We start from the raw sequence: 27,628 nt of genomic DNA on the forward strand, positions 1-27,628 counted from the left end.
ATATATTCCTAATAGCATTCGTTTATAGAAAATAGAAAATAGACAAATAATGATGACTAAAATATTCTTTTTTCTTCTTAACTTTATTATTAATTCTTTTACATTGATTTTTTTATCATAAATTTTATAATTTGACTTTAAGATATTACGAAGATAAAATAGAAAAATAATTTATATAAAAAAGAATCTATTACATAGTAGTATATCTAATAATAATAATATTATTATTATAAATAAAGAAATCTCACCCTTGCATCGAGTGTTCTATTGACACAACATGAAACACACACATGACAGAACAGGCTGCAACAACAACATAGCCACAACTAAATGACACCCACGAAGAGGGAGAGAAAGAGAGACGCCACTAACTCTCTGCGTGGCTAGCTCGCACAACCCTGACCCAGAGAAACCCGTTTGGAATTTGTTTCTCTTTTATCTAAATTCGTAAGCTTCTCTTTATGTCTTGTTTTTGTTTTATAATCTTTTTTTGGGAGAGGGGTTAATTGATGGTTTGTTTTCTTGGCTTTTGAGCTTTTGTTGCGTTGTTGTCTGTGTTTTTGTTTCTTTTTTCCAGACTTAGAGCTCGGAAAAGGGGAAAAGTGTATATGGGGTTGCTGCCAATGTAAATTAGAAGTGATCTTCTTTTGTTTTTTTTTTTTGTTTTTTTTTTTCTTCTGTTGATTTATTAGGGATGAGAAACTTCCGGCTTTGAATTTGGAATTACTCGATGTCATTTTGATTCTACTTTTCTGTTTTTAATTCGACTAATTCTTGAAATTTTACGCCTTTTTACTTAGATTTTTATGCCGATTCACCTAATGAGATCTGTTTTTTTCTTTGTGGTTTAATTTTCTCTTGAAGTCTGGTTATTATGTTTGATTGGTTCTTGTGATAACTTGCATGTTTAAAGTAGTGCTTCTGATCTGCGTGCATGCTCTAAATTTTGTGCCACATCATGATTGACCAAGAGGATGTTTCTGAATCATTGTAAACTTTCGAATTCTGGGTGAATATTGTTAATATTCCTTATTTGTTTGGTTATTTGATTGATATCAGAAGTGCATGCGTTGTTGATTAGGGGTATCATCTTGTGACTCATGAAGAATTGATGTTTGTGGTGTTGTGATTTTGGCTTAAATTTGTCATATGTTTCTTGTAAGTATTTTTGTCATCAGTATAGTGGTGTTGTCCTAGTTAATGTTTTTAATCTTGATGAATAAGAAGACTTTTCCTTTGTAACCAGATTGATTCTTTCGGTCGACATGTTGGAGGGTCCAACCTTTCTTGTTTCGAGGGACTTACCGAGCTCTTGTGAGCAAGAGACCAGGTGGATTTACAACTCCTTCTGCGTGATGCAGCTCACAAACAATAAGCGTGGACTGGAGCTAGAGGAAGAAGCTGTGCTGAGAAAGTCATGCAAGCTTTCAGATGCTCTCGAGGAAGGGGAAACAAAAAAGAACATTCAAGATCTTTCCCTATCCCTTAACCAAGCAAATGACCAAAATCATGCAACCGACCAGACAGACTCAACTTCACTTATCTATCAACTTGGTCGGGACATCTCAATTAATTGTCTCCTACGATGTTCAAGGTCTGACTATGGTTCGATTGCCTCATTGAACCAAAGTTTCCGATCTCTCATCCGGACAGGAGAGCTTTACAGGCTGAGGCGGCAGATGGGTATCATAGAGCATTGGGTTTACTTCTCTTGCAATCTCCCTGAATGGGAGGCATTTGATCCAAACACTGGTAGATGGATGCGCTTGCCTAGAATGCCTTCTAATGAATGCTTTATCTGTTCAGATAAGGAGTCATTAGCTGTTGGAACAGAGCTTCTTGTTTTTGGAAAGGAGATAATGTCTCCTGTGATATACAGATATAGCATTCTGATGAACTCATGGTCATCTGGTATGGAAATGAATGTTCCTAGATGCCTGTTTGGTTCTGCCAGCCTTGGAGAAATTGCCATATTAGCTGGTGGTTGTGATCCGCGTGGCAACATTTTGAGCTCTGCAGAGCTTTATAACTCTGAAACTGGGACCTGGGAGCTTCTACCAAACATGAACAAAGCTAGGAAAATGTGTTCTGGTGTATTTATAGATGGAAAATTTTATGTCATTGGTGGGATTGGAGTAGGTAACTCACGACAGTTAACATGTGGTGAAGAGTTTGATCTGCAGACGAGAAAGTGGAGGGAAATACCCAACATGTTCCCTAGGAGAAATGGAGGATCTGAGGTGACTGATGTTTCTGCTGCTGCTGAGGCACCTCCGTTGGTTGCAGTTGTAAATAATGTATTGTATGCTGCAGATTATGCCCTGCAAGAGGTAAGGAGATATGATAAAGACAATAATTCATGGGTGACTATTGGAAGATTACCTGATCGAATAGTCTCAATGAATGGCTGGGGATTAGCCTTTCGTGCATGTGGGAATAGGCTAATTGTTATTGGTGGACCAAGAGCTTTGGATGGAAGGGTAATTGAGATCAATGCATGTGTCCCTGGTGAAGGTGTGCCAGAGTGGAACCTGCTTGCTAGCAGGCAATCAGGAAGCTTTGTGTATAACTGTGCAGTTATGGGATGCTGAGAAGTGTGCTTTTGGTGATAAAGCTGTATGGATTTCTTCTGAATGGAATTAACATTCTTCACTTTCAAGGAGAGATGATTCTGCTAATGGGTAATATGCCCACTTTTTGGGGTAAATGTTTACTCCTATTTAGAGTAATAGATACAGTTTTAGAAGGTTCACAAATATGAGTCTTTTCATTTTAAGTGATCATGATGGTTTTCAAATGTTGACACCATGAATGGTGAATAATTAGCTCTCAGTACATGTTGGGTTTCAATTACCATTTTCATAAGTTCAATTGATGCGTAGCAGAATTGTAACTGGTCTCAGTTTTGTCTGTTCTGCTCTCTCTTACCCTCTTTAAATTTGTATTCTAATTTGTCTTCAGATGCTCGCATACCCTTTTTGTGTTGCCTGGAATTCACCACCTCCTTCCCAAGTTGCAGAAAAAAATGAGACATAAACAATAACCTATTTTTTGTCTTTTGACTGTTCTTTAGTAGGTCTTGATTGTTTTGGGAAACTGGTCAATTGCATAATCCAAGCTGTATCATTCTGTTTGTCTCAGTTTGAGACAAAAAGAACTCAAACAAGGTTCTGTGTGCTTCTATTGTGGTAAATCTTGGAGAATCAGTGATATTGTTTTCAATTCCCGCAATTTAGGAGTTATAGAAAGGAAATTAGGATATTTGGAGGCTTTATTTCATTGTTAACACTAATAATCTAGATGAGGGCTGATTAAGTTAGTCTGCGGCCTGAGCAGTACACACTGCAAAATTTCAGAACGTTATCTATAGATTGTGTTTAGATACTTATTTGATGATTTTCAGTGAAGTTTGTGTTGATGATACTATTGAACTTCAATAACTAGTATTGGTTTGTTGGCATAATAGTTAATTGCAGTTCAACAAAATTGAAACAAGCAAATCATAGTTTACTCAAACAATTTAGATGTAAGATAGAATGGTCTGTGTTTTGAAACTGGCATACCAGTTATTATTGAGTCATAATTATTAGAAAATGACCTAATCAATCTTCTGAGAAGATTCTACTTTTCAGTTCCAGCAATATTGAAAGTATAAGATGTCTGTTTGTATGAAGAATTTTTATAAACACATTTAAAGGAAAATAAAATAAGAAAAAATGAAATAAACTTTTTTGAAAGATAAGTTCAGTTTATGTAAAAGATAATACTTAGAAACTTTCTAGAATTGGTTTTTTTGAGGTAGTTTTTAATGTATACATAAATTAACTTTGGTCTGTTCAAAAGCTTTTTTCTTTTATTTTTATAAGTAATAATGGAAAAATTTATGAAAAAAAAAACATTATTTAGTATGAGAAATGATTGTTTTATGATGGAGCAGTTTTTTTTTTCATTATGTAGGATTAAATGCATAGGAAAAATGTCTGGTCAGTCTTGTTTCTTTGTCTACATCATTGTGGAAAAATATACTTATCATTGATCAAATAAAGTTGAGTCTGGTGATGATATGTTGTTGATATTGGAAAACATTAGGGTTTTAACAGACAACCAAAGACAAAACGTCATCTGCAGTAACTATTTTTTAACAGTATAAAACTTCTAACACATGTATCTGAAACTCATCTTTATCAGTGCTTGCTATCAGATTCTGTAGTCTGTTACTTGATAGTTCTTGATTTGCCAAGTTGGGAATAAGTATTTTCCTTGTTGTGTGAAATGACAGAAGAGTAGTTTCACCAGCACACCCACACCACAACCATATTTTTCTTTTTTTGCTTCTGAGGTTGGATAATGTGTGAGTTAGAAAAAAAGATATAAATATAGTTGTTGGAGACAACATGGAAAGTACAAATTGTACAATGTAACTATGCAAGTAATGGAAACAGATGGTGATGTGTGCCCCATCTACATGTGCACTGACCCATGATGTCACTGTTACAGTGACACGTGTGTAGGGGTGGGTGATAACATCTAATGCTTCACTCATGTTCCAACGTTTTTCCTCTACTATCTTACTTCTTTTGTAATTTGTACTTTACTATCTCTGGATGTTTCAGATTTTGTTTAAATTCATTCAAATGTTTTAAAACCAGCAAAATAAAGCAAATAAGAAGAAACATGCAAACCCATAAAAAAAGAACAATCAAATCTAGACACAATAACCCAAACCAGCATCAAATTTGCTTTCTGGTTGGACTTCACTTTCACCTTGCCCTAGAACTATAGTTATTTTTACTTGCCAAATTATCAGTGTAGAAAGGATTGAATTGATATATGATAGTCATAGAAGAAAACTAGAGATATTATGAGGATGAATGCATAATTAGACATGTCACATTAAATGAGAGAAAGATAAAAAAATTATTTAAATTAAATATATAATTTATAAATAATAATAATGATGATGTATTGACATATAGAACAAATTTGAACAACAAAAGAATAAAATAATTTATTGTATATAATATTTAATTATATTTCATAATCATTTGATACATGTAGTCATTTAGAGCAAATTTATCTGTACAACATAAAAAAAAATGCATGTATAAAAAAATAATTAACACTTAAACATAAACATTAATTATCTTATTATGATTAGGAAGAAGGAAGGAGGTAACTATGTCCAATGTAAATCTTTTTACAATGTTTAACAAAATTTCATTATCCCACATGCACATGATGTGAACTTACTTACCCAACCATTCTTTCATTTTTATTTTTTTTTAACTTTTAATGCTAGATTGTGAAAGGACACTAATGGATAAAATACTCCAAATATTAATAATCCAAGGTAATTATAAAATTCATAAAACTTAATTAAACATTTTTATCAAAAATTTTAATAGTAGATGTAATTTTTATTCGTAATGTTTAAAATTATATTACACTTTAACATCTACAAACAAATCACTAGTTTATCAACCTCCGTCAAATAAATATATTCCACCATATTAACACTAACAGGTCAAGAAATATTCAACAAAAAAAATTGAATAAAATAATTATTATACAAATATTTTATTTTTTCAGAAAATGTAAAAGTCAAATTCTGACATTGTTCTGTACGCCTTTATCGGAAGACTGACCCGAATTAATTCGATCCTTGGGAAGATCAATCATCGTTACATCTTCCAATATTTTTGGCTTTTTCTTACATTAAATAAATAAATTAATTTTTAAAATTTAAAATTAATTTTATAATTGGTTTGAAATAATGAATTATTTAATAAAAATATATATTTTGTTAAGTTTAATAATTTTTTTCAAATTTAATAAATAAATTAAAATTAGGAAAATAAGTATTAAAATATATTTTGATAATAATTACAACTTAATGTTAAATATCAATAATTTATTAACTTAATGAATTGTGTAAATTTTACTGACAACAAAAAATTAAAAATTTATTGTTATATTTATACTATTAAAATTTAAATAATTACATTCAAAAGAAAATATAAACATTAAATTTAAGTTTTATTTAAAACTGTAAATTCTAAGTATACATATACTTGAAATCATTTGCTAAAATTATTATAAAAACAGATTCATTTGATTTTTTTTTCTCTTGTTAAAGTACAACTTATATATTCAAATATGAATTTTAATATAATGAATTGTTGTTATTTAAATACAAGTAAATTACTAACAATAAAATTTTAAAAAAATTAAATAAATGATTTAAGTTCAATATTTTAAATATATTTAAATTTTTAATATGTTAGTAATTATTGTTATATATTAAAATTAATGGATGATATAAAGTAAAAAATTTAATAAAAGTAAAACTCAGGAATAAACAAAAAATATCATAATTTAATTTTGATTTAATTTTAAAATTTTAATTATTATTGACTGAAGTTCTTTATTTTACATATTGCAGGAACCTTGAGAGCACGTTCAATATTTTTGGAAAGAAATCCTTACAAAGTTTATATTGGAAAAATATAACTTGAATGTACTTCTTAATTTTCAAATATGTGGATAAAGCTGAGATTGGATATTCTTTATTTAAAGAAGCGAAAGTCATTAAAAATTGTTTTCATTTTAAAAGTTCGTCTAGTACATCTTTTGTTTCTTGCTCATCTTATTTAAAGAAGAATCATACATCAAATATTTGTTATTTAAAATATATTAGATTTAAGTGAGACATTTTTTTGGATTTCCAAAAACAATATGAATGCTACTAATATGAAGGACCTAAACTCAAATTGGTACCTAACTGTTATTTACTTATTTTGCAGGGGTTATGAAAAGGTCTTAAAATCAATGTATTATCTTATTTTGGGCTATTTTGAGATTTATAAGTAAGGTTCAATTTATATCATTCCTTGCTTCAAATATAACATGTAATTATTAGGTAGTTTTTTATGTGTGATAATTTCCTGAAAACTAATTGAGGAATTTTAAGTTAATGATTTTTCATATTGGTGTTAATCAATCTTTTAGCAGTCTTGATTCTCAAATTAGTAGTATTTAATTTTTTAAATTGAATTAATTTTAAAAGAAGTTGAAGAAAAATCTTTTAAAAATTTTTCAAAATCAATTCACCCCTGGTTTAATTAAGCCATCTACTTCTTTCTAACAAGCCCTATTGGTAGCAAAAAAAAAAAAAAATTAAGAGTGGTTTTAAGAAGAAGGAAGCTCACAGTAGAGAAGAAGAAAATTTATGTTTGCTTGCTGGTCAACATTTAGACACAAAAAGTGTAAGTAACTTAAATTTTTCTAAACACATAAATAATTCTCAACTTCTTGATGCATTTAATGAAATGCTTGAGTTAGAAAAAATGTCTCTCCTTTTTAAACAATATATAATGAAGGGGAAAAATAGGTGACTAGAGAATAGGGTTAAACAATTACAAGAGAAAAGCACAAATCTTAAAATTGATTTGGAAGGTTTGGAAATGATTTACAATTCCTCTTTGAATGCGTTATTAAATTGATGTACAATGATTATACTAATTTATGATGCTTGAAGATGATATCAGTGTCAAATAATATGTAATTTTGATGTTTAATATAATTATTTGCTTTTAGAATTTGTTGCGTTATTGGTGCATTAACCAAAGATCCTTTAGCTAGCACAAAACATGCATTATAAAGTTCAGATAATAAACTCATATCAACCGAGTAAATCATATTTAGTATTTATTATCATCAAAACTTATAGATGGTGTATTGGAATTAGATTGTCTAGATTGGTTGCTTGGGTTAGACCACCTAGGGTATTAACCATTTTTTATTTTTAGTTTCGTTAAAATTCTTTTTATTATGTCCGAGTACGGCTCCAATCATTAATAAATCTCCTTCAATTGGAGATAACTCACTTTTTATAACGTGAAGAATGAAGACTATTGCCAACTTATTTTCACAACATGGTAACCCTTTTGTTTAGGTACTTGTAACGTTTGCTAAAGGGAAAATCAACGTCAAAAATATCGGTGGCATTTTTGTAAATAAAGTTACAATTTGATGTTTGTCTAGTTCATCCCTGATGTCACATAATGTCGGTTTTTTGAATCCCCAACATCACTAAAGCTTAACGTCGACCTTCTGCTGCCCCAACGTCACTTAATGTTGGCTTTTTCACTTATCCGACGTTATTCCACGTTGGCTGGACATAGGGCCGACGTCCCACCTTCGTTTTATTGCAGTCCTGCAACGCGAACAACCATTTTTCCTCTTCTCCGCGAGACCTCCTCCATGTTCTACAGGCCACCGCGACCTCCGCAAGTGAGTTTTACACCATGAAACTTATTGGGTTTTGATTTGTGCACTGATTTAAACATTTTGAACCGATTGGATTTTGTTTTAGTTTCCATTTCACATAAATGCAAAGTTTTCTTCCCCATTCCACCGTGAAGTCTTTGTTTGTCGGCATCCCACCCTCCTCCATCTGCGTCCTTATTTTTGCTACAAGAGGTTAGTTTTTTTCATTTTGCTATGGTTCATGTATGCGTTTATTTTGTTAATTATTTTGGCTTATTTTTTTTATTTGAAAAATTATGATTTTTGATAAATTTGAAATAAAATTTAGATTTATTATTAGATGGGTTGCATGTTAAAATAATTTTAAAGTATTTAGTTGATTTTTTTGACTTATTTTTTTATTTGAAATTTTATGATATCTCATAAATTTGGAATAAAATTTATATTTATTATTAGATGTGTTGCATGTTAAAATAATTGTAATTTTTTTATGTTTTAATATTATTGTTGTATTGTTATTGTATATGTGAAGATTTATTATAATTTTAGTTCACAATATTGAGTGAACCTTAGTTCTCGTTTGAGATCTAGTACAAATAATTAAATTTTTAATAGTTTGTATTAAATCTTGAATTGTCCAATCGGATAGTTTGAACAAAATATTTTTCATAACGTGTATATTGAGATTTATGCATAAATTTGATAAAATTTTGATCAAGGCAATTTTGTGTTGTTCTCTAGATGCATACTTGATTGTGATCATGACTAGTCTCTTTCATTTCGTGTACTTCAGAGACTAATGCGAAATGCTGTCGAAATTTTGTCAAATTGATGATGTTTGACTTCTTCGTATACGTGTTAGGAAATTATGAAAAATAATTTTTTCGAATGGGTAGAGCCTCACCTTGTGAGAATTAAAAGTTTGAGATTGATGGAGTTTTTTACAAAAATAGTATGGATCGAAGCTGGATGAATGACCATCGCATCAATGAAGAGTGTGAAAATGGGGTTTCTAAGTTTTTGCAATATGCTCAAGAACACGCAATCTCTGTTAATGGGACATATTTTTGTCTTTGTGTTCGTTGTCTTAATCAAATATGTCACGACTTGGGCATAATGCATGATCATCTATTCATCTTCGGTATAATGAGGAGTTATACACTTTGGATTTGGCATGGAGAAGTATTAGACAAGCCTACCACGTCATGAGGAACAAATTATGTAGACCAATGGATGAATGATCATTTAGAAGACATGGTACATGATGTTGGGGAAGAAATTTTGGAAAAGCTCATTTTTTTATTCTCTTAAGTTTGATTCAGAGGAAGAGTTGTAGTCAAGATGTACTAACTTTACGACAACTTTGAAATTATTCAGTTTAAAAGCAAGGAATAGATGGACTGATAAAAATTTCACATAATTGTTGGAGTTGCTAAAGGAAATGCTTTTAGAAAATAACATGTTACCTATCCGTAATTACGAGGCAAAGAAAATTTTATGTCTAATGGGTTTGAAATTATGAATTATTGTTAATTATTCGATTAAGTACTTGTGATTTATGATAGGTCCCATTGGCAACTATTGGTCATCATTCCAAATTAATGCACAGTTGTATAGTTTTGTTCGTTGCATTGGAAGATTAAACATGCTTTGAAAAACATGTTACAAGAGTAAGTGTTACTTTTTTTTCATATCATGTACTTAGTTATATTAAAAATAACCTATATTTTATGTTTCCAAAATTTCACTAGAGTTGTGAGTAAGCCTAGAGTACAATAAATTAAAGTATTATACCCAAAAGTTGTAACTCATTCATTTAGCAAGTTATTAATTTTCGCATGTCAAATTATGAACTTGATATGTGATTATTTTCTTTGTCATCTTTAGTGTAACAAGCATGAAGATTCATGAGAATGTGGGAATTATGTCATGTTTTGGATAAGAACAATCATTTGAGTTGCAATTAACTATGATTGGATAGAGGTATTAATATATGTATATTGTAACATCCCTAGGGAATATTACAAAAAAATAATAATAAAAGAAAATAATTATATTAATAGTCGTCTCGATAAAAATTTCAACGCGGGAAAATTTAATTTCATAAAAGCACGTGCCAAAACTTATAACATAAATAGTCAAATGTTACAAGTTCCCATTTTTCGTGTTTATAATAAAGACGTAAAGTAATACATGTAAGAGAAAATCCTAGCTCTAATCCCATGCTAGCCCTCACTCCGCCATCTGAACATCCTCAGCACCACCTGTATCAACATCTGCTCCCGTGTAACGAATTACACGATCATCACCACACACAAACAGAAAGGTGAGCTGAGAAAAATAAAATATCAAGCATATAAAACACAGGATAAATCATATACCCATCTTATTCATTGTATATAACTCTTGGCCAAGACCTTAACCCCAAGACTTATCAGTCTTCAAATCATACAATTGGTTAGCCTTGGACTCGGGAACATGATGCTCACACGAACCTGCCCGCTCGTGGTCTTGCCTCTACGAACCTCCCCGCTCGTAGTCCTGCTCTACGGACCTACCCGCCCGTAGTCCAACACATGTGATCCACCAGCCCCCGTACCTCCCCGCATGTGGCATCTCTCAACGTGAGCACAGAACATACGAACCTACCTCGCTCGTATCCCCACGTGAGAGTAACTAGATATGAACCTCCCCGTTCATATCATCACATGTCAAACACCATCCATGAACCTACCCGCTCATGGCACAACATCTCTCGATCCAAGCAAAGCATCATTATCAATTAAAACAATACACCAGAAAGCAAAGAACAACAACATTCCCGCCTGGCTCGGCCCACACGCCGCCAGGCGAAACTGTTCCAGACTGCCTGGCGGTACCAGCTCACCGCCAGGCGTCCGAGCCCTTCCAGCGCCACTGTCTGACCGCTACCGCCTGGTGGAACACGCCGTGTCACCAAGTGCCACTCAAGGCATAACTCTCTCCTACTAAAGCTACCACCTGGCGGTATTCAGTGAACGCCAGGCGCCATACCAGTAGCTCCCTGCTACTGGTTTTGGCACCCAAAGTGGTTAATTATGCAATTCTAGAATGCTCCAGACGATACTGTACACTTGTTCTATCAGATTATTGATTTCCAGCACTATCCCCTCCCAAGTATAGCTCCTCTACCTAAAATAGAGACATTTAGGCACTCTTTCTCGTTACTCTATCACGGTTAACCACTACTGCAGTAACAACACACTCCGTTCTCTATCACAATCACTCAGTTTAGAAACATTATCAACCCTCTTCTCATCATACTTATCTCACGCTGTGCTGCCATGCATCTTATTCCACTCAACATTACATAATCACATTACTTACATCTAAACCCACAAGTCTCCAAAACACATAAAACCCACAACACACCATCAAGGATATTTAACAATAATTATACAGAATTCTAAGCTTTCAAATCTTGATCCATTGACTAATGTTATTCGATTTCATCCTTTAAGTAACTCAACTCTCAACAACTCATCGCATGAACATACTATCAACCACTCTCCACTCCCATGCTCTCTTACCTAAGCATATTAATCCTTACTGTGTCCTCCTGTAATTACCAATATCCTCTTAACCTCTCCTCTCACGACCACTCGAAAACAACATGCATTAAACCACTGCCCCCATCATCGCCTGGCGGCAAGCTAGACGCCGCCAGGCGGCATACTAGAACCCAGGAAAATATCCAGGTTGCTGCACCTGCACTGAGCCAAGTTGGTCAGAATCCAACCTATACTACCCAGACAATGTCACACCATAAACCATACTTAATTTACTGACCCAATTTCCCTTGACGCACTGTCCTCAAATTCGTACCCACCATGAACCCTAAACCTCAACTCGGGTTCTACCATTCCAATAGCCCCACTCCATTCATATTAACATATAAAGGTATTCTTCAAGCACCATCAGACCCCAATTCTAATCAGTACATATATTCAATACATAAAATCATAATCAGGAGTCTCAATAACCCTGCACAGAACGCAAGTCAACAGAAAACGCAAACACTGACACGTCGCCTGGCGGATATTCATCCCTGCCAGGCGGTTTACGCAACCAGGACCCAAAATTATACACAGACAGATGAACCGCCTAGCGGCTCATGCATGCCCGCCAGGCGGTTTCTGGGCAGAACCCAGAAATCACGAAAAACAGCGCATACCAGTTAGATAATCCATGCAATTACGATCGTACAAGGCACAACAGAGTGTATACTATTAATAGCACGCAAAAACAACTCCCCTTACCTGGATTCCTTGCTAAATTCGGGTTGGTGTGCTTATCCCTTCACCAAAACCTCCCTAGCCTTTGCTTTCCACTCCAACCTTTGTGATTTCAGCCTCACTACCTTACTCTATCAGCCCCAATCCTCTGGAAAAACCTTTGCTTATGATTACCACGAACCCTCAATGCTATTTTCTCCTCTTTTAACCTTCTCTCTCACTATCACTCCCCCTTAATTGCTCCTTTAGTGGCTTACACGAATTTTAAATAAAAATGATACTAAGGCTAACCAAATGTTTAATTAACTCTCTGTTTTCCAGTCCTTAGGTTACCTCTCCCTTGGCTGCTAGGTTTCTAACCCTTCCATATTCATGCACAAGGAAAAATTTGGCAAAAAAAAAGGAATTATTTAGTTCTCACCAAGGTTTGAACCCACACCCATGCACATACCCAACCAAGGCCAAACCATTCAACCAATCCTTATTTCATGATAAGTCTTACAATTCTAAGAGTTTATCATGACACCACGCATTCAATATATAATTACATAAAAGTGCATAATTTAATAACATCCAAGTGACACACATAGGACTCGAACCCAAGTCCTCACACACAATAAAATACTTTCAACCACTTGAGCTAATACTTTTCCACGCCATAGTCTCTCACATTTATTGCTTTAAATGTTCTCACTACCCGTCCTAATTAAATAACTATTTAATTTTCCCGGATCTTACATATATATCTTTAAGATATTAATAATATATTAGCCATGTTTTCTTGGATTATATGGACACTTTCTTGGAAACAATTCATCATATATTGGTGGTGATCATGATGAAACAATTCATCATATATTGGTGGTGATCATGATGAAAACATTGGTTCTTGATTTTACTATGATTGTCATCTCATCGGTTGCTGAAAAAATTATTTAAATATTTGAATACTTAAAAATAAATACATAAATAATTTTGTTTATGTGGATTGGTGAGCCAACCCACTTAACCCACCAACCCGTGATGGGTTGAGCCAGGTTGTAAAATGTTTGGCTCACCATAAAGTGAGTTGGGTTGGATTCACTCATTTTCAACCTGACTTGTAGTGAGTCAACCCATATGAGCCGGGTTGGCTCACTTTGACATGTCTAGGTATTATAAATCATATCAAACTTTAAACAATGATATCCATACATAATGAATTTGTATTATTTTTTCAGTGCTTCAAGAATTCATCACCTTTATCAGATGACACTATCCAGACACTAAGATAGGAGTGGGCAACATATTTATTGGAACAATGGAGTTGGGACCCACAATAACATTAGAATTTTTTAAAAAAAAAAACTTTGTAGGACTATAATTTCTTGATGAAACTTTTAGTTTTTGTGGTAATTGTAAAAGTTTAGACAACTTTACAATTACTAGTTAAAATTGGAAATCTACCACTTTGTTGGAATATTTGTGAATTGTTATGGAACTTTTCTATTTTTCAGGTGTGGAAAATTGTAAATACAACAAAACATTTAAAAAAAATAGTTGGTATTGACATTTGTCCTTGTACTAACAGACGTCAAAGGACGTCGGCTATTGCACTGCCCGACATCCTTTGACTCCTGTCAGTGCAAGGACAGACATTAACTCCAGCTTTTTTTTTGCCTCCAGATGGCGTTAGTTGAACGTTGGGTTGGGTTTGAACTGACATTAGGGGATGTCGATCACTACTATTTCTAACGTTAAATAACGTCAATTTTTCTTTTAGACGTTAATTTTAATGTCACCCAATATGACGTCAGGATTATCACATACGTCAAAAGCCGAAAATGACATACGTTATAAGCACTTTTATATTATTGGATCACTTCCTATGTGTTTATAATTCAAACATTTAAAATAATTTGTCTTGTATTTTTTTTCTTTAAATTCGGCTTAAATGAAAAAAAGGATATTGTGTTTTGTACTTCAAAGAAGAAGAATAAAAAGAAGAATAAGAATAAGAAGAAAGAGTTTTATGAGGGGAAGATGAAGAATGAATTATGAAATACTTATCTCACGATAATCTTTCCTCTTCCTTCTTATCCTTCCATGTGGAATATGAATAGTTCTTTTTATGTATTCATGAGGATAGAAACTACCTACAAATCTTGGAAATTTTACATTTTTTTCATTTAACGAGTCTCATATTCAACACTACGATGGTTTCTTCCTTCCCTTGAAACTCTTTTCTCTTGGTAGAAATCCTCCTTCTCACTTTCAAAATTTGAAGAAGCTTTTGAAGGTCTTTTTTCTCTCCTCTCATTTTTGTTAGGTTTAAAATCTACAATCTTTGGTTCTCCATTACGTGTTGGAGTTGTTCAAGGGTCACTTGTTGCCTTTTCATATTAACACTCCCTTCTTTCTTAAATCTTATTGAGAGGCGTAGAGACATCTTTACAAATTTACACAAAAAGCAACATAAGACAACAAGAAAACATAAAAACTAGTGTATGTGTTGGTAAAATTTTTCCTCGTCACTCTTGTTTCTACTCTAAAAGTGTTTATGCTTTTCTCTAAAAGATGTACTAAAATCTAGAAAAAATGGGCTACACTCAAATCACTCAAAAGAGAAGTTCAAAAGTTCACTAAAATTGCCTCTCAAGTAAAATAGGTACAAATCTAAATGCACTTATGAAACTTTTTAGGGATGAAAACTATAAGACAAAACTTAAACAAATTTGAAAAGGAATTCTAAAAATGGTAAATAAGAAAACTACACACAAAAGATTACACAACAATATATATGATAAAAGACTAGCAAAGAAAAAGGTAGAAAAAGACAATTAGAAAGGTAAAATTTAAGCAATAATTTTACCTATTGGATTCATACAAGAACTTCTAATGAAAGGCATGTAAAACATAAATGAATGGTACAATTGGAAAATCCAAAAGAGAACTTAATGGACAGAATTCAAGAAACTTTGGGACTATTTTTTCAATAGAAATGTGATAATTTATCTAGTTTTTTATTCTGTTTTAGATTTTCTTTGAACTTCTTTTGTGTTTTATGCGCAAATATTTCTTAGTTTCTGAGAATTACTACCATTGTTGATTTGTTTTTTAAATGATTTCTTGAATTCAATTACTAAAAGAAAAATCCAAGTGAAAATAAAATTCTAAGACTTTTAAACTCTACAAAATTTAAAGAATAAAATAGAAACTCAAATGGAACAAAACAAGATGCAAATTAGATCAACCAAGCATAAAATTCTATCAAAAGAAATTGTTGGCCAATAATGGAAGTTACGGATAAATTGTTTGATCGATGGATTAAACTTTGAAATAACAAAGAAGTAAGTCCTATATATGTTACTATGATTCAACCAAGGATAGAATTGGATAGAATTGAGAAAAATTCCAAGAATCACATCCAAAAAGAAATGAGTTATATATATATATATATATATATATATATATATATATATATATATATATATATATATATATATATATATATATATATATATATATATATATATATATATATATATTCTTGAACAACATTTACTTACATTTACTTTGGAATGTGATGACATTTTTTCTTTGAGTAGGTTGATATTCTAAAACTTATGCTAATGAACATTAGAAGCAGGCCAGCTCAAACGTAAATACTAGTTTTAGGTCTCAAGGATAAGAAGGTATCAAAATATTTTTTTACTACTAATATTTTTTTATTAAATTAATTATTAAATTATGTTTAAGAAAAAAAGGCCTCAACATTTTTTTAAGTACTAATTAATATAACTCTATTAAACTAATTATAGAATTATGTTTAAGATAAAAGAGGCCTCAAAAAAATATTTTATTACTAATATAACTCTATTAAATTAATTATAAGTTTATGTTTGGGAATAAAATTTAATTAAATTATTATTAGTGTATGTTAATTTTTATTATTAGTAAAAATGATAATTAACGAGTTAAAACATACTTTTAGTAAATTATAATTTTGTTTACAAGAAAGAGAATTATTAGTTATCTTTATTCTCTCATAATCAATATGGATTTTATTTTCTTCTTTTGTCTTTCTATGACTTCTCTTACCTCTCCTTACTTTGTTTTCTTCTAATAGTCTTTTTTCTAAGGTATTGGCACATTACATCCCTTAAATCTTTTAAATCTCATGTTGCTCGTGTGTACCGATTTTTTCATCCTCATTTATGGTTAGTATGTTTTTTCTTTCTATTTGTGTTATTGTTATTTTTATTCTATTTTGGATTTGTATTAGAATTAGAAATATGTTTCTTTTGCCTAGTTTTATTTTTTGGTACTTTTAGATTTACAAAGTTTTATTTTTATTTTTTTCCATATATCTTGAGGAGAAACTGAATTTTTTTTTACAAAACTATTAATTAGATTATGATTTAGTCTTTTGGTGGATAATAGATTAATTGGAGCATAATTCAAAGTTGAGTTTTCTGTAGAAAGATAATTCAAGTTTAGAAAAAAAAACTTTTTATTGAGTTTAGAAGAGTAGTATAATAATAATTTATAGGTTATTGATGGATTTGATTTAATTTCAAAATTAAATATCTCAAGGGAAATTATAAGTTTGGAAAATGATAAACCAATTGACATTCTTAATTATACAAAAAGGATAAATTCTTTTCCAAATGTATATATAACTTGTAGAATAATGTTAACAATTCTAGTATAAGTTGTTTCACCCGAAAAAAGTTTATCAAAGCTAAAGATAATAAAAACTTATTTAAGACCAACAATGTCTCAAGAAAGATTAAACAGATTAGTTCTATTATGTATTGAGAAAGAAATGTTAAATGAAATTAATTATGACAATTTAATAAATAATTTTACATCAAAAAAAGCTCAAAAATTAAATTTTAAATAAAAGGTTTCATTTTTTAAGTTTGTTTTAGGTCTCCCAGACCGTTGAGCCGCCCCTGATTAGAAGGTTGGTAGGATCATGATCAACTTAAGAGATGTAGACAACTTAAAACCTATGGAAGTAAGGAGATTAATGGGGAAAGAAATAGGTTCTATAATGAAAGCTAGAGATGTCGAAATGAGTTCTAATTTGTAAATCAACTCGGCTCACCAGAGTTTCGAGTTGGGTTAGATTGAAAAATTTTCAGTTTTTTTTTTAATGTGGATTGAAGTGAGCTCCACTCACTTAAACCACAAATCAAACAGGTTTAAGCTAGATTAAATGTAGGTTGATCCTTAACCCACTGACAACAATACTTTATTAGTACTTTTATCATTTTTTTAATAAGTTTTTTATTAAAATCGTTTACTACTAATAATATAAGTTCACAATTTGATATTTTTAACTATTAGAACATTGTTCAATAATATTTGAATAGTTTAGATATTTAATTTATTTGTTTGTCAAGTTATATATGTTAATATTGTTAAGAAATTACGCACTAAAAAAATAATTTCTTCAAGCGAAAGCACACCCACAAATAAGAGTAAAAAAATATAAATAAAAACACACACGTGGTTTGACACCTCATGGCCTACATCCTCAAATACTCAACAAGAAGTATTATCACTCAAGTGCAATTTTTCGGGCAAAAGTCGAAAAATTGCAACAATACTCAAGGGGAATCCATCATAACGCCACCTTGGTCAAGCCACAACACCGTCATAACACCACGACACAACACTCGTTGCTAACGAAGCATCGTGTGAACCACACAAATACCACCATTGAAGATCTTGAGCTCCACCCTCACCATGCAAATTCAACGTTACCAAACACCGCAGTCCACCGCATGCAATAACCATAGCAGATATGTAAAACACAGAGCACTTTCTCAACGCACATGTCGTAAATCGAGATTCACACATATCAGATCTCCATCATTCACCTCCTCTGCAAATTCGTGAGCATCTTGCCACACATGAACTCCACTCTCTCCAAAGGCGTAAGACGCGACATTGATTCTAGCCAGTATGCCAAACTGCTCCTCTTCCTCCCTTGATTAGAAACCCTTGGTTAAAACCTCTGCTCTGGTACCACTATTAGGAAATTACGCACTAAAAAAATAATCTCTTCAAGCGGAAGTACACCCATAAATAAGAGCAGAAAAATAGAAATAAAAACACACAGGAAATTTAATGTTGTTCGACACCTCATGGCCTACATCCATAAATACTCAATAAGATGTATTATCACTTAAGTGCAATTTTTTAGGCAAAAGTTGCAAACCTTCTTACATTTTTTTATGGACCAAAACTGCCAACCCTTCATAGTGCTATTTTTCTGACAAAAATTGCAGACCTTCCAATGACACACAACTACCTAAGCTCCATACACCCAAGAGACCTATTGAGTTGTGGAGACAATTCCAAAACCAACTCTTTACTTTTATAATACTTTTATGCTGCCCTCTTCTTCATATTATTCGATGTGAGACTTTAGTGAATACTCACTTGAGAACCAACAAATACATTAATTTTTCAACTAATACTTTGTATAAAATAAATTACAAAACAAAATATTCATGAGTCAATCCAGTAACTCGTGGAGGTCGAACCGAATTACAAAATTTATAGTTCACCAAAAAGTGAGTCGAGTTGAATTGATTTTTTTTAACTCATGGTGAGCTGAAACAAATAATACCTCAAATGTAATAATACCTCTAATGAAATAATAGTTTATAAATACAAACTTTCATTCCTTTATCTCAAATCTCACTTAAGTACATACTTTCATTTCTTTATATCAAATCTCATATAAAATATGCTAAGTGAAAAAGTGTTCGAGAGTCGAGAAACAATAATAGAACCAACATAAACATTTTTTTTTCTTTAAATCATTATTTCTTATCATTGAAAATAGATTAAAATGTAAAATGAAATCAATTGAGGAGAGGAACTAGTGAAAAATAATAAAGGAGATTCACACATTTTTTAAATTGTTTCTACTCTGTTTTGAAAGTAAAAAATAAAAAAATAAAATTTCGTGTTAGATTGGATTATGAAACTGCTATCTAGTGTTGATTATTGAATGCATTTATAAAAATAATATATAGATCATATCCACTCTCCTTTTAGCTTTTAAAATTATAGTTTTAAAGTATTGAATATTCATTTATTCTCCGGGTAAATTTTTTTTACTAATATTTAGTCAACAAATTGGAGGCTTTATAATAATATTTAATATAATTTTTAATATCCAAACAAGTACTTAGTCGAAATAAATAACATTTAAGAATGAAAATGGTCATCTGATTGTCATATTACTTCGTAACTAAAGAAAAAAATATTTAAGGTTCGATTTAAGTTCTCAAATTTCTTTTTATTTCGGTCCTAATATAAAAACTTAAATAATAAGAAGAAAATACATTCAAAAATAAAAATGAAAAGTAAATTGATTCTAGATATTTCAAAAACATATTTAATTTTTTTAATTTAATAAACTTTAAACTAATTATGAATATATACAAATTTTAAAAACTAAGTTAACCATTTATGCATATAAGTTATACTATTTTGTTTTTTATTTTGTATAAGTAAATACTTAAATTTGTTTCTAAATGTTGATTGTGATAACTAATAGCGCTTTGATTATTGTTTTTATAAAAATAAATGAACATTTGTATTAATTAAAAAAAATCTATATGTATGTATTAAATATTAAATAATAATAATAATAATAAGGTTAAAATACTTCCTTGATATATGTTTTTGTTGAAAAATCTCAAATAGGTCCTAAGATTTTTTTTAGTCTCAATTAGGTTCATATTTTTTAAAATGTGTAACAATTAGGCTCGTTCCGTTAGTATGGTGTTAACGGTGTTAATGATATGTCACGTGTTAGCTTTTCATTTTTTTGAATTTTTAAATTATTTTCAAATTTTTTTTTGAAATTTTTATTTTTTTTAAATTATTTATACCACGTGTCACATTAATATTAATATTGTGGCACGTGTCAAATAAGTAAAGTGACACGTGTTAACCTAATAATAAATAGATAGATGAATATTTCAAGTAAATAAAAATTTTAACTATGAACCTGTAATGAAAACCTATAATAAACCACCACACTCTTTTTTTCTTGTAATTTTCTCATTCTTCACGAAACCCTGTTCAAAGTACCTCAACTGCAACCTTGTTTCTGTCATGAATTCATCTTTTGTTATAGCTTCATGTTCGCCGTACCGGAGGCTTCAATTTTTGCAGTGCTCGTAGATTACGTATTCAGGTTAGTTTCGTTTTCGAGTTTTGGTTTGGTTTGGTTCATTTATTCTTTTCTATTTGTACTATGTGAATCTGATTTCCCCAGCACTTGTTACGGTGATGTTTGTGGACTTGAATATTATTTATTTCTTTGAACCCCATATGAGGTTTTTCTGTCTCTCTAGGCGGAGACTTGCTAATACCCGTTTGATTCTTTGTTTGTGGTTCTGTTGACATTTTCTTTTTGCCCGCAAGCTGTTTGATGTTTGGTTTGAACGAAGGAAAAAATATTTTGTTTACAAAAAGTGATACAGGTATCTCGCTTTTATTTGTCATTGTTAGATAAAATGTTTAAAATGTTGTACTTGAGTTGAGACTCTCCAATCTAATGAACTAGAATCAAGGAATGAGTTTTCCTCAGTCTTCACGTGGTTAAGTCCTAGAAGAGTCCCACTTCATTTCCTGAAACCTCCACTTAGATGTGCTCCTCATGTCTCTTCTCTTAAGTGAACTCAACTACTTTAGGAAGCAAATCATAGTCCCCAATGTTGTTTAGATCCCCATTTTCTTTAGTCTGGTTTCTTGTTGTAACTTTTTCAATCAACTTAGATAACATCATCTTGTTAATAGATGCAGAATTCCTTATATCAAATTTCGAAGGTCTTCACTTTCATGAAAAACTCCCTTCGACTTCATCTCTGCACTTCTTCAGTGGCTTGAGTATTTAATTGAATTAAATACTATTTGTATTAAATTGTCAATTTATTGTCTCTATAGAACGTAGTAGCTTGTCATTTCAGTCTCATCATCACATATTGCTTGAGATTGGGAAGTTGTGCATCCTCAATAATATATGTCGGAGTTGTGGTAGTTGGTCATTGGTGAATAATGATTATCTTCTATAATACAAGTTTGATAAAGCCGTGCAACAGAACATAATTATTATTTAACATTCTCCCGCAAGCTTGGTACATACAAGCCAAGCTAAAAGTTTCTTCGTTTTTCTTTTACTTTATGAAGTGTAGTCAGCACTTATTATTTTCTTTTTCATATAAGGATAAAAAAAAAGCTACAGTCCTAATAACTGAATTTTCACTAAAATAGACCAGTTCGGCCCAATCTTATGCCCATGGCATGAGTTCAATATTCTTATGGTCTTATTTGTAAACACTTACACAGAATTAGTCCATGGATATTTAAAGAGTTAAATAGCTAAAGTATCAGAACTTTTAGAAATAACTTTTGCAATTAAGAACATGATAGAAGCACATGTGGACTGCCAAACTGCTTATCATCTAGGTATTGGATTTAAGTTCTGGTGTCTCGGTACAATTTTAAAAAGGCCAAGAATGCCCAAAAGGGATTGTTTTTTACTTCCTTGGAAACTTTCCTTAAGTCTTTCTTCTTGCACCTGCATATTTTCTTCTTTCACCCCATAGTCATGTGAAAATGACCTAATTACCCTTGACTAAAAATATTAAAAGCCTTAATATTTTGGATTGTACAATTTGGAATGGAAATTTGCACTATCAATTGTGCAATCCGAAATGTAATTTATTGTCTTCAAAATTTTCTTTCCGGATTGTACAATTCTAAATGTGATTTGCATTTTGGATTATCTTTCAAATTTCCATTGCGGATTGTACAATCCATAATGTAATTTATATTTTGAATTGTCTTTTAAAATTACATTACGGATTGTACAATTCAGAATGTAATTTGCATTTCGGATTGTCTTTCAAATTTGTATTATGGATTGTACGATCCGAAATGTAAATGTGCATTATGGATTGTACAATTTGAAATATGTCAAATTAATCAAATTAATATTTTTGAATTCTGGATTGTCTAATTTGAAATATCTATGGATTGTACAATCTGTAATTAAAATAAGAACAAAATCTTACGTTATCCTTTTCTATTAATCTTAATAAGGGTATGATTAGAATTTTAGAAAATATGGCGTACATCAAGAAAACATGGGTTGCAGGAAGAAATTTCCCTTCTCTTATATCTCTGAGCACCTCTATATGAATTTGTGAACTGAAAAATGAAAAAAGAGTAGAAACTCAAAAATGGCGACAATGAAGCAGCTTGAAGGAGGAGGGAGGGAGGGAGAAAGCCTCTACCCAATCTCTTCAACCATCGTAAATGAACAGGTTCTCATTTTCTTTTCTATTATGTTCTGTGTTCATTGACCAATTGAGCAGAATTGATTTTTTTCTTTGGGTGCTCAATTACGATGTGTCTTTGGTGTATTGTGAGAACTAGGATGCGTTCATATTTTGAAGCTTTTTTTAAACTGTCTTTCCATGCTTCTATTTTTGTGTGCGCCATATTGAATCTGAGTCAAGCACAGAAGTATCAAAATCTAAAAGATTAAATAGAAGCATGCTTTACTCAGATCGGAAAACTCGTGTCACTCGTGAACTTCAATTATAAACTGTATCAAAATCTAAAAGATTGTAAAATAAACTTAGCTCCATTTTGGTTAACTTCTCCATAATTGAAAACGCAAGTTAAAATCAACTTATCACCTCAACTTTTGGACAAGTTAAACGGGAAAACTTGTATAAATTTAAAATTGCATAGAGAAACTCTAATCATTTTACATTTTTACCTTCTTATATTCTTCATTAGTTTTGCATGGACAAGTTTACTACTTGAACAACACTTTAATCAATGAAGTTTCTAGAATTTCTAGCATACTGACTAAGCCATCGGTTGCCTTTTCTTATTCTTGTATCTAACCCATGATTCTCCGGCTCGTTTCTTTTCTGATCAGATCAGGCTTCTGACACAAGGAATCAGATTGGATACTCAGATTGCTAGTATATAATTTGTATTGTTGACTTGCTTTCTTGGATTGGGTTCTCTTGTTGGATCTGACCATAGTTGTACAGGGAAACACTTTTCAAATCTTAAACAACTAAATGACTTCGATAACTTCCCAGTTCTCTTGGGTGCTTTCTAGTTCCTCGTCGGTATTGGTAGCTAATGATAAAAGTAATAATGTGAGACATGCTAATTTCTCTCAAATCCCTTCCTGGTTCTCTTTGAAAAGCAGTCCTTCTTCATTGAGGACCAATCCAAATAAACAAGGTGAAGTTGAAAATTTGCATTTGATTTCTTTGACCAAACAAGGGAAGCTTAGAGAAGTGCATGAATTCATTGAAAGAATGGACAAAGAGGGTATTTCCATTAATCCCCAATCTTATGAATATCTCTTTAAAATGTGTGGAACGCTGAGAGCATTGTCTGATGGAAGATTATTTCATAATAGACTGCAGGGATTCTCCAACAGCAATAGATTCATTGACAATTGCATCCTCCAAATGTATTGTGACTGTAAAAGTTTCACAGCTGCAGAGAGATTCTTTGAGAAAATGGTTGATCGGGATTTGTTCTCTTGGGCCACCATTATATCTGCTTACACAAAGGAAGGGCATACAGATGAAGCTGTTAGATTGCTCTTGCATATGCTGGATTTGGGGATTAAACCGAACTCCTCTATCTTCAGTACACTTATTATGTCCTTTGCAGATCCTTCACTGTTAGACCTTGGCAAACAGATACATTCTCAGCTGATAAGGATAGGGTTTGCTGCTGATATTTCTGTGGAGACATTGATCTCCAATATGTACGTCAAGTGTGGGTGGTTGGATGGTGCTGAAGTTTCCATTAATAAGATGACTAGGAAAAATGTTGTTGCATGCACCGGGTTGATGGTGGGTTACACTCAAGCTACAAGGCACAGTGATGCTATGTTGTTATTTGCCAAGATGATAGGTGAAGGTGTAGAGTTGGATGAATTTGCCTTTTCTATAGTGCTCAAGGCTTGTGCTACTTTAGGAGACTTATACACCGGAAGGCAAATTCATAGTGTTTGTATAAAACTTGGCTTGGAATCTGAGGTCTCTGTTGGTACTCCACTTGTGGACTTTTATGTTAAGTGTGCAAGATTTGATGCTGCACGTAGAGCTTTTGAGACCATATGTGAACCTAATGATTTCTCATGGAGTGCTTTAATTGTTGGATACTGCCAAAGTGGTAGATTTGACACTGCTCTAGAGGTTTTTAAGACAATAAGAAGTAAAGGAGTGTTATTGAATTCATTCATCTATACCAACATTTTTCAAGCATGCTCTGCTGTCTCAGATTTGATGTGCTGTGCTCAAATCCATGCAGATGCGATAAAAAAGGGGCTAGTTTCGTTCCTGTCTGGGGAGAGTGCTATGATCACTATGTACTCAAAATGTGGCAAAGTGGATTACGCACATCAAGCATTTTTGACAATAGATAAACCTGATACTATTGCCTGGACTGCAATAATATCTGCTCACGCTTACCACGGCAAAGCTTCTGAAGCTTTGGGTCTTTTTAAAGAGATGCAGAGGTCTGGTGTAAAGCCAAATGCTGTCACATTCATAGGTTTGTTAAATGCTTGTAGCCATTCGGGTTTAGTTAAGGAGGGGAAGCAGTTTTTGGATTCAATGAGCGATGAATATGGTGTGAACCCAACAATTGATCATTACAATTGCATGATTGATATATACTCTCGTGCTGGAATGCTACAGGAGGCTCATGAGATGATAAGGAGTCTGCCGCTTGAACCTGATGTGATGAGTTGGAAAAGTTTATTGGGAGGATGTTGGAGCCATCGGAATCTTGAGATTGGGATGATTGCAGCTGACAATATCTTTCGGCTGGACCCGCTAGACTCTGCTACTTATGTGATCATGTTCAACTTGTATTCTTTGGCTGGGAAGTGGGATGAGGCAGCCAAATTTAGGAAGATGATGGCTGAAAGGAACTTGAGGAAGGAAGTCAGTTGCAGCTGGATTAATGTGAAGGGTAAAGTCCACCGTTTTGTGGTAGGTGATAGACACCATCCTCAAACAGAACAAATATACTCAAAATTGAAAGAACTCAATTTTTCTCTGAAAAAGGATGGGGAGTACCTTCTCAACGAAGAGGATGCTCTATCTGACTTTACTGAACGCAAAGAGCAGCTTCTTGTTCATAGTGAGAGACTGGCTATAGCCTATGGTCTCATGTGCACCGCAGCAGAGACCCCCATTATGGTATTCAAAAATACACGATCATGCAAAGACTGCCATGATTTTGCAAAACGAGTCTCAATGGTAACTGGTCGTGAATTAATTGTGAGAGATGCCACCAGGTTTCATCATATTAATTCAGGGGATTGTTCTTGCTGTGATTATTGGTGATTTCAGCTTAGTTTGTTTAAAGGTCTTATCGGGATAATTTTTCTTAATGCTGCATCAATTACAGTATGGAATCATCTATAATTTTATATTGATAATTGGATATGCAGAGCTTGTGTGGGGTTACTGTAGATAAGGCATCATAAACCACTGCATTGTACAAATCTCCTTTTTGTACTGTAGATATGCAGAACTTTGTCACCCTTCGTGTTAATTCATCTAGGTCGACAGCTGGCTTTTTGCAAAAGTTGTCGGAGAAGGACTATGCATTAGTGCTATCACCATGAGATGCCTGAAAGTCTTCGATCTCTATGGTAGTTATTGATTCTAGTCAATCCAAGAGGCATGATATGCATGTGAAGACACTAGACGTTCAAGGCTTTATAACAATCAACACAGTAATAAATGTGTAATAATATCAACGGTAAATACCTCGAAATAGTTGTTTATCTATATTATTTTTAGTGAAATTAGTATGAATCTTTAAAGATGAGGTTATATCATTCTTAATCTTGGTTTGATTGTTGTTTCGGTATGATAATTAGTTTAAGTGCGTCTTATCACTTGGTGGACTATACTAATTATGTTTCGGTCTTGTTTGGTCCTTCTCGTCAAATTTGAACCTTGTTGATTTGTGAATTCATGTTACAGAGAAATTGTGGAAGCTATTCTTGTTAGTTTCATGTTTATTGCTAATATTCATTTAAAGGTTGATTTCATCTTGTCGTTGAGTGTCACCAATATAATTGCACCGAGCCCCTCATCATTATTGTTTTCTTCTATCATTTCTTGCTGGCGTTGGAGTTGGTAGGATGTCTAATGCCAATGCCTTGATTTATTTCATTGATTTCGCATTGGTTCAGGTAAATACTCATACTCGTAGTTCTCATAAGTTCCTCTAGAAATATGTGAATTTACAGAAATGACTCTGGAAGACAATATTTTCATTTGTTGTTGCTAAGTTCATGGATAAGTGGAGGGTTTTAAAATTATGGGATGAGAGATATTGATTGGGAAATCTTGAGTATTCTTGATTTCCCGAGGAGAGGAAGAGAAAGGGGCATGACACTACCAGTTGTGATCTAACAGGATCAAGTTCAGTGGTTTGATTGAAGTTGTTTTGGCTAATTTTGGTTACCAATTGATAGAATTGTCACAATTTTCAGAAAAAAATGACAGTTATTGCATAGGTTTTCTGCCAAATTCTGCAAATATTGTTGTCTTTCTCTTTTAGAATGATTTGAAACAGTCTTAATACAATATCTCTTGATAATTATCTGTACACAAACATTATGCATGGTTCCATATGGTTCACACGAAAAGAAGAAAAAAAAAAATACACATTATATGTATTAGTCAGATATGTACTCTAAAATGATACAACATCCCTAAATAAGTCATATATGTCTTATATCTTGCATTTTTCCCGAAAAAACATTTCTCAATTGTTCTTCAACATTCAGCAATGGGTCTTTTAGAGGAAAATTTTATTAGAGAAAAACAAAGACCTAAGTCAAATTTACAAAATGAAATCTCCATTCCAAAATTATTCCAAAATTATAAGACAATGAATTTATTTATGAGTGTTTTATTTTATAAAATGTTCAAAATTTTCATTTTAACTTAATATAAAACTTGGATTTACACTTGAATTTTCAACATAATGAAAATTAA

At 32.2% G+C, this 27,628-nt stretch overlaps 2 protein-coding genes across 10 annotated transcripts; both read left to right on the top strand.

Annotated features, from left to right (window-relative positions):
• The first annotated feature begins 262 nt into the window (after window positions 1-262).
• On the top strand, window positions 263-2,902 carry LOC114164147 (F-box/kelch-repeat protein At1g74510). Of its 2 annotated transcripts, XM_028048692.2 has the most exons (3): window positions 263-447; window positions 1,060-1,158; window positions 1,247-2,902. In XM_028048692.2, the coding sequence occupies exon 3, from the start codon at window positions 1,266-1,268 to the stop codon at window positions 2,589-2,591; it is 1,326 nt and encodes a 441-aa protein (XP_027904493.1). In that variant the 5' UTR covers window positions 263-447; window positions 1,060-1,158; window positions 1,247-1,265; the 3' UTR covers window positions 2,592-2,902. The 2 variants fall into 2 exon arrangements, with proteins under 2 accessions (XP_027904493.1, XP_027904492.1); XM_028048691.2 differs by lacking the exon at window positions 1,060-1,158.
• A 17,695-nt stretch (window positions 2,903-20,597) lies between these two features.
• RARE1 (Pentatricopeptide repeat (PPR) superfamily protein) lies at window positions 20,598-26,631 on the top strand. 8 transcript variants are annotated; one of them, XM_028047458.2, is made up of 2 exons: window positions 20,598-22,885; window positions 23,512-26,631. In XM_028047458.2, exon 2 carries the CDS (start codon window positions 23,660-23,662, stop codon window positions 25,955-25,957), a length of 2,298 nt encoding a protein of 765 aa, XP_027903259.2. In that variant the 5' UTR covers window positions 20,598-22,885; window positions 23,512-23,659; the 3' UTR covers window positions 25,958-26,631. The 8 variants fall into 8 exon arrangements, with proteins under 8 accessions (XP_027903259.2, XP_027903262.2, XP_027903263.2 ...); XM_028047461.2 differs by having other exon boundaries at window positions 23,517-26,631; XM_028047462.2 differs by having other exon boundaries at window positions 20,598-20,751.
• Window positions 26,632-27,628: the final 997 nt, after the last annotated feature.

Source organism: Vigna unguiculata, chromosome 9, assembly GCF_037176805.1.
Source record: "Vigna unguiculata cultivar grain cowpea cultivar isolate G323 ecotype 2 chromosome 9, ASM3717680v1, whole genome shotgun sequence".
Classification (NCBI taxonomy): domain Eukaryota; kingdom Viridiplantae; phylum Streptophyta; class Magnoliopsida; order Fabales; family Fabaceae; genus Vigna; species Vigna unguiculata.